Source organism: Manis pentadactyla, chromosome 12 (assembly GCF_030020395.1).
Source record: "Manis pentadactyla isolate mManPen7 chromosome 12, mManPen7.hap1, whole genome shotgun sequence".
Classification (NCBI taxonomy): domain Eukaryota; kingdom Metazoa; phylum Chordata; class Mammalia; order Pholidota; family Manidae; genus Manis; species Manis pentadactyla.
In genome coordinates, this window is record NC_080030.1 from 54,425,061 (window position 1) to 54,437,162 (window position 12,102).

At 43.6% G+C, this 12,102-nt stretch overlaps 1 protein-coding gene across 2 annotated transcripts in view; it reads left to right on the forward strand.

Annotated features, from left to right (window-relative positions):
* Positions 1–710: 710 nt before the first annotated feature.
* Positions 711–12,102, forward strand: part of MAP3K5 (mitogen-activated protein kinase kinase kinase 5) — a 192,477-nt gene continuing 181,085 nt past the window's right edge. The window contains exon 1 of one of the 2 annotated variants that reach the window (XM_036903698.2): positions 711–1,580. In XM_036903698.2, the coding sequence (XP_036759593.2) occupies positions 1,133–1,580 (448 nt within the window). In that variant the 5' untranslated portion in view covers positions 711–1,132. The remainder of the gene's footprint in view (positions 1,581–12,102) is intronic. The other variant, XM_036903700.2, reaches the window with a different exon arrangement.

Genomic DNA, 12,102 nt, shown 5'->3' on the forward strand with positions numbered 1-12,102 from the left:
GCGCGATTGTCACAAGTAAACCACTGTGCAGTTTAGGCCCAAGCGCCTCAGCGCTGCTCCAGATCCTTCCCCCTTGCGCCACGCGGGCCTCCGGGCGCTGCGTCTTTCCAGCGTCGCACGCCGTGCCAGCCCGAGGCCGGGAGGGGGCGCCGCGGCCGCAGGGAACGCCGCGAAGGTCTCGCGGACCAGCTCCATAGACCTGAGTATTCGCAAGAGAGACTTTTTTTTTGGTCCGTCCTGTCGTCGCGTTGCGCTCCGGGCGTTTGCTTACTTCAGTCTTCTTGGTGGGGTGCCTGGTTGGCGGCGGCGGAGCACTTGGCCCCACGCTGAGGTCCGGGAGCTGCGGCGTGGTCGGTACCGTCCCGGCCCGGGCTTCCCAGCAGCGCCCTCCCCCGGGGCGGGCCCTGACTCTCGGTGCCGCGACGAGTGGGCGGCAAGAAGCCGGTGGCACGCCGGGCGAGCGGCTGCGAGGAGCCGCTACCTCAGCGGCGAGGCTGGCTCTGGACGAGGCGGCCGCGGCGATCGGAAGAGAAACGGGGCCGGGGAGGAGGAGGAAATAGAGCCGATGAAGGGGAGCTGCCGCCGAGGAGGGAGGAGGATCCTTTCGGCTGCAGCGGCCGCCTTTCCGGGACGCAGCCCGGGGAGTCGGCCTGCCTGTGAGGTGCTCGCCAGGTAGCTCCCCGCCCAGAGAGCGCCCTCCCTGACGCCTCCCAGCGCCCAGACGGAAGGAGCCGGGGCCGCGCTCCCGGGGGCCAGGGCGCACCGCACCCCCAGCGCGGCGCCCTTGAGCTGCACCGCGGCGCAGGTCTGCGAGCCGACTAGTGCGCCCGCCAAGAAAAGGAAGCGCTGCCCCTTCCCGCTCAGCCTGGCTTCCCCACCCCTTGTACTCTGCACCCTGCAGCGGGCGAGCGGCGCGGCCACGGAGGCGCCGAGGAGGGGTGAGGCGCCGCCGGGCAGCGGCGTGCCTTCGGGGGAAAGGGCGTCCGAGAGGCGGCGGCGGCGCGGGGCCGAAGCCGCGACGCGCGATGGCAACTGCTTAGCCCGGCGCGCGCGGAGCAGCCCCGAGCTGTGGCTGGCCAAACGGGGCGGCTGGGCGGGGGACGCCGCCGTCGCCGCAGCCCGGCCGGGAGAGATGAGCGCGGAGGCCGGAGAGGGCATCACGTTCTCCGTGCCTCCCCTCGCCCCCTCGGGCCTCTGCGCGCTCGCCGAGGGCGGCAGCTGCCGGAGGGGAGGCGCGGCGGCCGCGGCCGAGCGCGAGGACACCCAGCGAGCCCCGCCGCCGCCGGGCAGCTTGTGGAACCTGGAGAGTGCCGCCGCTCCTGGCGCCGGGTTACCAGCTGCCTCCTCCGGGAGCAGCGCCACCCGGTGCCGGGGCATCTCCGGGGGCGGAGGCGGCCGACGCACCACGGTGGCTTACGTGATTAACGAAGAGAGCCAAGGGCAGCTGGTGATGGCCGAGAGCGAGGCTCTGCAGAGCCTGCGGGAGGCGTGCGAGACGGTGGGCGCCGCCTTGGAGACCCTGCATTTTGGTAAACTGGACTTCGGGGAAACCGCGGTGCTGGACCGTTTTTACAATGCAGGTGCGTGTGTAAGTAATCCCTTCCCCGTACTCCACGGTCAGGAGCCACGTTTTCCCTGGCCCCCGCTGTGGGGGGAAATGTTTTTCTGGGCAGCATGCGTGCTTCCCACTTATTTACGTCTTGCCCCACCTTGGGGCAGCGAGAGGCGCTGCGTGACTGCTCCTGGCGCTCGCCGCCCCGGGGAAGAGTGGGTGCTGGTGCAAGAGCCTGTGTGTGTTTGTGCCCGACCGACTGACTCAGCCACCGGCCCGCTCTGGAGCCCTGGAATCCATGTGGTCCTAACTTCTGTTCTTCAGCAGCACGAGATACATGCCCCGATCGGTCTTTCTACATTCAGTGCCTTGGTTTCTCTTGTTGTCTATACCTGTGACTGTGTTAGAGGACGTTCTCACTTTTTCAGTGCAGTTTTGAGAGTACAGAAACCACGACTTAATGCCACGCAGCCACCTTCACACAGTGTATGTATGATTTTGCACGTCATGTCACAACTTTCCCGACTCGTTTTACTTGAACAAGTTTAGTGTGGCTTTAATTTCCCATCTCTTACCAATGGGAACTTTCAACTAATTACTTCCGAAAATGATAACATTGTGACTTACACTAAACTTGTGTGGTATCTTTGTTTTAGAGTTTTGCTGGAAGAACCAGGATCTGTTTTTTATTATCCAATCTATTATGATGGGCTGGAAAGTATACAATCTGACATGATTTGAAATGCTGATACGCTATTCTAATAACTAAGATTAGAGTGATGGCTAACATACTCCATAAAATAATAGTATCTTCTGAACCTCTCACAGATTTCAGAAAGTAGCTTTGCAGTCATAGTGAGTGAAGCAGTTAGCTGTTAGCAAATGTTAGGAATAATAACACGTTATAGAAATTAACCTTTAGCACCCTGTACAACCACTGTTGAGGACATAGACATATGTTTGGACAGAAAATTTGATTTAATGATGAATTCAAGCAATAAGGTTCTTGCATTTGTGATCATGTAAGAGGTTTTATATTTCATCTTGTTTCAGTTCTGAGTCTCTTCTGTCCCTTCGGAACACGTGAAGTAGGCTTATGTCAGTTCTGGAATTCAGCCAAAGCTGAATATTTTAAAGAAAAAGAAGAACTTCATGTTAAGGAAGCCAGACTAAATATACTAGGACTTTCTAGTTCTGGCATTTTTTTTACAGTTACGGTCTTCATAACTGAACTTGAGTATACTATTTTATAGTTTGGTTCTTTGTGTGGCTTGCTATAAAAATTACACAAACATACTTTTCTAAAAATTATGGCACTCTTACTTTGGGATTATAATTTGGAAGAAGCTTCAAAGACCTGAAAGATATGTGAGGAAAATACCCAACCAAATACTGAGCCTATTTTTGTTGCATTGATGGATTGGGTTCTTTTATAGTCTAAAAAAAAAAAAAATACTGAACTCTAAATTAATTTGAAAGAGTTTCCTAAGGAGGCTCTCTTATGGTTTATTGTCCAAATAGTGTCTGTGGGAAAGAGAGAAAGATTAGAAGGGACCTGACGTTTGAACTGTATCTCAAACAAGCCTATGAAGGAAGAATTTACCATCCTTCTTAGGTGAAAAAACCAAGGGGTGCCTAACTGGCCCTGGGACTCATAGGTGGTAACTGGTTAATGCAGGATTCCACTGGAGGTGGCTGACCCTAGAAGGCTGTGCTTTGCTCTGGCTGCCGCCATTTAGCTGCGGCTGATGTACTCTCATAGTCAAGGGAAGCTCCCTGTCTTGGAATCAGGTGATGGAGAGCAGGTGGGGACCTTATGAGCCATTAAGGTTCAGTTTTGGATAGTGGGAAGAACATGCTCTAGGAAAGCCAGTGTTTCCAGGCCAGCTCTGTTGCATCTCATTGCTTCATTCAACCTGGGCAGGCTCCAGTTTAACCCCTGCCTATGTGAGTGCCATGAACTCTGAGCCCTCTCATTGAGCATGAAGATGTGACACAGTGAAGTTGGTATCAGTTTTGTCCAAACCCATTTTCTAAACTAAGGGCTGCAGAGTTTGTGAGTAGATTTCTGATTTCTAACAGAGTGCTTGCTCCACCCCTACCAGGGCTGGGAAAATTTTTCTATAAAGGGCCAGATGGTCAATATTTTAGGCTTTGCGGTTCTCTCCCACAACTGCTCACCTCCTCTGCAGTTGTTAGAATGGCAACCATAAACAGTACCTAAACAAATGATGGTGGCTGTATTCCAGTCAAACTTTACTAATGGATCCTGAAATTTGAATTTCATATAATTCACAAAATATTATTATTTTGATTACTGTTCAACCATTTAAAAAAGGTGAAAACTATTCATAGCTTGCAAGACTTACAGAAACAGACTTGGCAGGATTTAACCAATGTGACATGTCAACCTTTGCTCTCTATCTTCTACCTCCACTTGAAAGTTGATCATTATGATATGGTGGGAAGAACACGGTCCCTCAAGTTAGATCTGAGGTTTTATCCTGCCTCTGCTCCGAATCATGTAATAGTGAGCAAGGTCCTTCATCTCCTCTGAAGGCTTATATAAAATTGACCAGGGATTTAAGTGGAGGGGGAAATTGAACTAAATTTCTGAGATTTTTCTCATGTAATCTTATGAGTTTGCAAAGGCAAGGCAGCATTGTGTGCTGGCACAGAACATTAGAACAAGAGTTTCGAGATCTGGATTCTCATCCTTGGTTTTTTAATTTGGAGCAAGTCATTTAAAACCCCAGAAAAGAGCAGAGAGTTGGATGAATTGGTCTCTGAGATTCCCTCCAGCTCTCAAATTCTGTACTTTAACAACATTATTAATACAAAGTGAGTCATTTCAATCCATGGAAGTGAATGAACTGCCCTCAAGGAGTTCAGAGTTGGTGGGGAGGGGAGATGCAAAGCCTGATTGAGCAGGGCCTCTGTGGGGTCCACGCAGTATGCCTTGGGCTACCAGGAGGCAGATTCTAGAATCAGACTAGGGTGAGGTGGGTTCAGAGATAGCTTCTGAACTGAGAGCTGAAGATAAGCAAGGACTACTGAAGGAGGACCACAACATTTAGAAGGGAATGTTGGTGATGTAATAGCACAACTTAATGGAATGAGTAAGAACTTAAAGCTTGGTTACATTTTTACAAACTACCCTTATCTATGTGTATTGGTGTCTTTCAAGAATAGAGTGCAGTGAAAAATTTTCAGTCATTCCCCTATTTGATTATTATTTAGCTATAATATAGTTTGTTCATTGAGTAGCTACTCTCTCATTCCTGTTCTGAGGGGAAGCTAACATTCTATCAAAGCATTACAAAAGTGCTTCATATTTACATGTATAAGACTATCACTCAGAGATGGCAGATGCTAACATCACCCTTTCTCAGCCCCCTGAATTGTAGGCAGTAAATTTCTAAAACCGCTAGGAGATCGTGGTGAGCAGATGTTAGTGACATAGAACTCCTCGTAGACAGACCCCAAATGGCAGGGTCTCAAAAAAACCATTTTTTTTAGTGAACATTAGTTCTGTAAAAATAGCTAGAAAAGGCTTTATTCAGGTTAAATAAATGGTTTAACCATCAAGTTAAAAATGATGTAAGGCTGCTGCTTAGAACCAGAGAACATTTTTCCTTGGAAACAGTAATGGAGAGGGTGGTTAGGTTCTGGAACTTGCCTCTAAGAAGCCTAGTTAAGCCTTGTGAACTCAGTGTACTTGAAGTATGAAACCCATTCACCATATTTAAACATCCAGGAAAATTATGTTCTTGAAACTTAAAACTGGGACTTGGAATACACTTTTCATTGCATTAGAATCAGTAACTTTTGCTGCCATCTAGCTTCTGGTGGCATCTGGCCAGATGTAGGAGCATTACTTTGGATTGGTGTTGATGAGAGGTGGGGGACAAAGGAAGGATCGGGAGGCTGCAGGGAAAGGATGGGGGCTGGGCAGGGGAGAGGAAAGTGCTCCTAGGAGAGGGGAATGCCAGCAGGGGTCCGTTAACCTTTCCACTTCTTTCAACCTTCTTCCCCTCCTAACCTATTTACATCCCTCAACTTCCTGTTGATGTAAGACCAGGGGGACGTTACTCTACTAAAGGCCACATCACCCTCTTTCCTGGGCCCAGGAGTTGATCTGCATGCTTCCCCTTCCCTGCCAGCCATTACATCGGCTAGGTCTTTCCCTTAGCCAGGATCACTGTAGATTGCAATCTCTTACGCAGCCTTTCACCCTGTAGCAACAATGGGTAACAGGAAGGAAACATACTAGTTGAAATGTTAAGAACTTAGCTTTTATATTTTCATCAGTATTATGTTCCTGCTTTACTTAAGCTTGTAATGAAAGTCATCTATTTGAGCCGTGTCACTGGAAAGACATCTGAACTTGCTGGCCTTTAGCTCCACTTGCTACCAGCATAAACCCTTAGGACTTCCACTCTTATATAACAAACAAACATAACCTTTGTCTCCTGCCTGTCCCAGACTGAAAAGTTTCTGAAAGTCTTTGAGCCCACTTCTGCATTTTCTACATTTAAATCCAGTGAGGCTTTTGTATATGTCTCATATACTTTAAGGGAGAGAGTGAAGTCTGTATTTCTTAAGTAGCGGTTCCCATGAACCAGTTTACAAAGTTGGAAGGCGGAGATGTGTTTGTCAATGTTTTGTTTTTCCAAGTAAGGATATTGTAAACAGAGAAAGAGAGGGAACTCAGCAACCAGCTGTCTACTGCCATGATTTCTTAAAAAGAAAAGACATTTTTATCTTAAATTAGGGAAGGTGTAACCTTAGAATATAACCCCATTTCACCGTAGATGAGTGAAAGCTTTATCATGCCCATCAATAGAGCAGTGTTTTGAGAACTTCTGATGTAAACCACCTTGTGGCCCTTTCCCACCTTTTTGTCACCACTTCTTCACATAAGAAACAAGCCTTAGCAAAATTATCAAAAGAGCAAACATAAAAAACTTACAAGGAAAACTCTGGTTAGGATGGGATGTTTAAACAATGCAGTGATGCTCCACACATGGTTTTTCTCTGGGCTTTTTACTTTTTGCTGGTACAGCATTGGTGCAGTTGCTGCTTACCCCCTTCGAACCCAGAACAGTGTGCTTCCTTTTGTTTTTTGGATAACTGGTCACTTGAAGCAAAATAACAATTTTCCCAATAAAGTTCTACTAGAAAATTCGAAAAAAGTGAAACTAAAAAGAAAACTCCAAAGCACTAAAATAAATTTGTTTTCAGAACACTCATGTCAACTGCAGATTGTCATGACTGGCTCTGTTTTCGGTCTCCTTGGATACTGATTTCTTTCTTCAGCTTGGTCACCTTTGATTGATCTACTGAGACAGTCATCAGTTGGTAGGAGATTGAGCCGGTTCTCTAGGTGAAGTCTAACTATTATGTGCATAATGTGGCCTTGCCTAACCAGAGGTGTTGGCTGGTGCCAGCCTTTTGAGAGTTGTCTGCTCCAGTTCAGTTCCCCTCTGGTGCCTATAGGGACTGTCCCTTGCTTCCTGTTTCAGAGACCTGTTCAGGTCCTGTTGCTGCTGTGCAGGATAAAATTGGTTCACACCTTCTTTGTGGAGCAGTGAGAGACTGACAAGCACAAAGCCCAGTGAATATGCAAAAGCCTCCACCAGCAGTTTTGCTGTTTCTTTCCAAGTAGTTGCTCAAAGTGGTCCTTTCAAACACAACCGCACTCCGCCTGGGGCAAGATGAGAGTTGAGAATGTGATTAATGAGGTAGGGTGGGCAGAGATGCAGGGACCCACTGCTCTGTGAATATTAGGAAGAGACTGGGAACCCACAGCCTTGGGAAATGTCTATCTTGAAAACAGCCTCCAAGTCCCATGATTTGGATATAGGCAAGTGGGGAAACTAGGTATATTTAAGAAAGATACCCTAAGTTTCAGAGAATAAAATTAAGTTAGCAAAATTTATTAGTGGCATAAAAGAAAAAAAAAAGGAAGCAAAGCAAACTTATAAATCCTTTAAAAATCCACTGGGTGTTCTAATACATTGGTTTCAATAGTCACTTTAATATATTGGCTTCTCTCTCTGGCTTGAGATGTTGACTAAAGGAACTGATCAAAATACGTGCCGGGTTATTGGAAAAAGGAAAAGAGTATGAGACACAGCTGATTTTTAAAGTCTTGTCCAATTATTTCAAAAATTTAAGGAGCGAATACTTAATCTATGTGAGTTTTATTTTGTAGTTTGTTTGTTTTCCCAAAAGAAAAAAGCTGAAAGATACATAATATAGGCTTCACTGTGGTAATTTTCTTAGGGGAGACAGAAGGGAGAGAAAATTTAACTGTTAACAGCATCTCCTTCTGAAAATCATAGCAAAGAAGATCTGTGTAACTTAAATGCCACGGAAATTGCACAAGGTAACAGTCAACATTCTATTACAAGCCAACTTCTTCTGTTACAGTCAGTAATCAACAATGAGGCGAGCAATTGCCTTTGGTATATGATTCATATATGAAGTAAGTTGTATTCCTTTGTAAAACAAGTCTCTAGAAATAGTTGTGACCAATTATACTAGAGTTTTCCAACACTGTTAGTCTCTCCTGAGAATTCTTTAGCATCGGGAACACTGGAAGCACTTCCCTGGTGTGTATCAGTGAATGCTAAGCCATCTGTCCATTGACTCCAAACCATATAAAACCAAGTGTTTGCCAAAGCCAGAGAATTCATCCTACTCTGAAAATTTTAGTTACCCCTGTTTTGTATTAAAAAAAAATAATTCAAGGAGAATAAGTAAACCCAGGCGATTACAAATACCTCTTAATGTCACATTCAGGTTTTCCAATATATGTTTAGTGACAAATATCAGGTCATGATATAGGCCATCAGAGCCAGGACTGATTCTTTTCTACAGGAGCTATGGCATCTACCTCCAGCTAGCTGGTTCCATATTATAGTTTGGTTTTACTGGGGGTGGGTGACTTTATGTGATTAGATCAAAATGACAGTATAAATGTGTGTTGTTCTGTGAGATGTAGTCCTCTTTTGATCATCTTATTAGTTCCAAAAAATAAATAGATGTGGCCATGTAATTACCTCTATTTTACAGTTGAGGAAACTGCTCCTTGGAGAGGGTATGTGAATTGGCCAGAATAAATCAAGTTGTTGGGTAGGAATCAAGCTCAGATCTTCTGACTTCCAAATTGACGTGTTTTTTCCACTATACTACACTTCCCCTGTGCAGTGAAAAACATTTCAAAGCCTATTTGCTATTTAAGAGCATCAGTTCTAACATCTTGGCCCATGTTGGTAGCATTATGATGAGGAGGATCATAGTAGTGACAATGATTTTCTGATCTCCTCTTGCTAACGAATTTCAGTGACTTCTTATTAACAATCTGGAAAAATGATCCATCAGAAAACTGACTTTGACATTTCTCTGCCAAAACCAAAGAGGAGCCTGCATCCCGAGCTGAGTCCTTGTTGTTAGCTGCTTGGGCTGGCGCTATAAATTGGGCTTTCTTCAAGCAAGTCCTAGGTTATTTTCTGGAGGTGGTAGTTAGCTAGACTGCCAAGTGAGAAACCAAAACAAGGCTTTCCCTAGAGTGAGCCAGCGAACTGGAGTTACAGCACAGCCCAGGGACAGTTCCTTTCCGTAGTTCCCTGAGAAATTCTGCCTCCAGACTTTGAGTTGCTTTCCCCTAGTTTTATAGCATGTTTGCAGTAATGCAATTCCATAAGCATTCATTAATGGCCTCTGATGTGCTTTTTACTATGTAGATGTACTGATGAAAGAGAAGCAGGTACAAACATAGATCTGTTTCCAGGGAAAAAACTGATGTTGAGGAAGAAGTCAGGAGGAACTACCTGTACTCCCCATTCTCTTCCACCCAACAAATTCTTTTTTTTTTTAAATTTCAGACATAAATGTTTACTAGTGTCTACTCACAGTGCTGATTATCACTCACTCTCAGAGCCAGATGCTGACTGTGCTATTTTGTCACTGTGCTCACCCCATTTACATTGCATACCAACTAATTCTTATTTAAGAACATTAAAAAAATTAAGTTACAAAACATTTCAGTCATTAATACATATGTAAAATAGTGTAAGACATTCATGCATTCGCTCCCTTAATATAATAGCTGCTACACATTTTAACATTTCTTCACATCTCTTTTTCTTGTACAGAAATAAATCATTGTGGACAAAACTAAAAGCTCCTTTCTACCGCATCAGTTTCCCCTCCTGGGAAAGTGCTTCCTTCATCGGCAGTGCTAAATTGCAGTTTTCAAAAATCTAAAATCATGGGTCTCTAGAAGTATAAACATACGTCAAGTATTAGCTCAGGTATGATTAAAGTCAGTTCGAAGGAGAATTTAAAGAGCAGATATTACACACACACACACACACACACACACACACACACAGTCAGGAATGCTGCAGTGAATTTATAGATACAAAATTGGTTAATGTTCTGTAAGGCAATTCTGTGAGTATAAATATTGGAGTCATCTTTTCCACAGGGTGGAAATTAATTGTATCTTTACCGAACAATATTCATTGATATTGCTGTGGACAAGAATTATTTGCATTACTGTCAGTTTTACACAACTTCCGTTTGTCCCAGAGTTGTAAAATATCCTCATCACTGGAAGGACAAAGGTACACATCCTTTTAAAATCATATTGTTCCCAGAAGACATGCTACACAAAGTCAGCCCTCCACTGAAAGATACCCAATAGTCTCTTTTGCCCATTTCCAAGTCTTTCACAACTTTTCTTCACAGAAGGTTGGCCATTCTCAGTGGGCTCTCTGCTTGTCTTTTCCTTTAGTGTTTACCAAACCTGATTTAAGGGGCCTGTTGTTTTCTTTTCTCTGCCATCTGAAGCTATGATTGCCCTGAGATGGTCCCAGAATCCCTTTGTTAACCAGGGCTCCTAATCATTGTTGTTTTAGGTCAGGAAGCTTATAAAAATTGATATTAGGATATGGTTAGAGGTACAGACTGTGTAGCCAGAACCATGTCAAAAATACACCAGGATGATGCCTGTAATATCTGCAAACCAGCTTCATTCTTATATGAAGAAATAATTAACATTACTAATGGGAACATCAGCAGTCTAGACTGCTCCAGATAGGTTTATTTTTTGGAGAAAAAAAATCCTTATAACATTTTAGAGGGCTAGCAAATTGCTGTAAAATTCCATGTGTCAGCTATATTACTATGGTCTTGTAACTTCAGGCAAGTCATACCCAGATGAACAGCATGTATCATCGTGGCCCAGGTTCTGTTCCAGTCACTCTACATGCCTGGTCTTATTCAATCCTTGAAACAGCTTTATGAGGCAGATAGCATTTGTAGGTCAATTTTACATATAAGGAAACTGAGATCCTGGGAGGTTTATCAACTTTCCTAGTGTTACATGGCTACTAAGGGGCAGGGCCAAGTTCTGAACCTAAGACTGATTCCAAAGTGATTTATGTAGAACTCTGCTCTCCTGTCTCCCAGAATAATTTTCTAGGTGACAACATTTGAATTATTATTAATGCCATAATTACAGTCTTCTCATCAGTAGACATTTGATGACTACTTTAAAAATCTGCAAGAAATCTTTCTAAGGTCTGCACAAAATTACATTAAAAGAGTGAAATTTCTGCCTTTTGTGATCTTACAGTCTACCCATTGAAATCAACAGCTTAATAAATTATTGGGAGCCTACCATGTGCATGGTGATATTCTAAGTAGTGCATAAGTAAAAAAAAATCCAAGGGACTATTTTTAACGACTTCATAATATGGGTGATTTCATTGAACTGAGGACAATGTTAGCTATTGCTATAATAGATGTGAAAATGCAATGAAAATAAAAATCTTACACATCTGTAAACTATGCATTAGGCTTTCTATTTTTTATTTGAAATCAGTATCATATTGTAAACTATTAAATAAATTCCCAGACTTTATTAAAAACTTTTAACATCTTTTGATAAAATATCATTAAATTGATTTCCAAGGGGGTGTTATAAGTCCTTAATGAGGAAGAATTTTTCTTATACTTGCTCTAATGGAAGCAAGTGGAATGCTGCATTGAGATTTGGAATCCTTTTCCTTATATATTGTTTTACTAGAAGTGGAATTTGATCTCTATGTAAATTCTCCTGTATTAATCTCTTCAGTTTATGAAAAGGTCTAGGTATCCTTAGGCCTATATCAGTAATAAATTTTGTTACTTGCTTGTCAATGATGCCTAGGGTGTATGGTCCTTGGTTGAAAGGTAGTAGTCAACCTGAATGCCAAGTTATTGAATGGCTGGTCCAGAATGAGAAATGTAAGTAAACAAAATTCCATTTAGATACTAAGGCAAACATGTATTGGCTCTAGTGTTGATGCAGAACTATGTCTGTATTATGGTGTACGTAAAAGAATGACTAAGGTTGAAATCTGGGCTACCTTTGAAATTCTAAGAAACATTTATGGATTACATTTTATATAACATTTCTAACTATTTTTGAGTTACATACATAACAGTTGATATGTGTTAGCCCTACTAACATGACAATTCCTAGATTTTTAGGA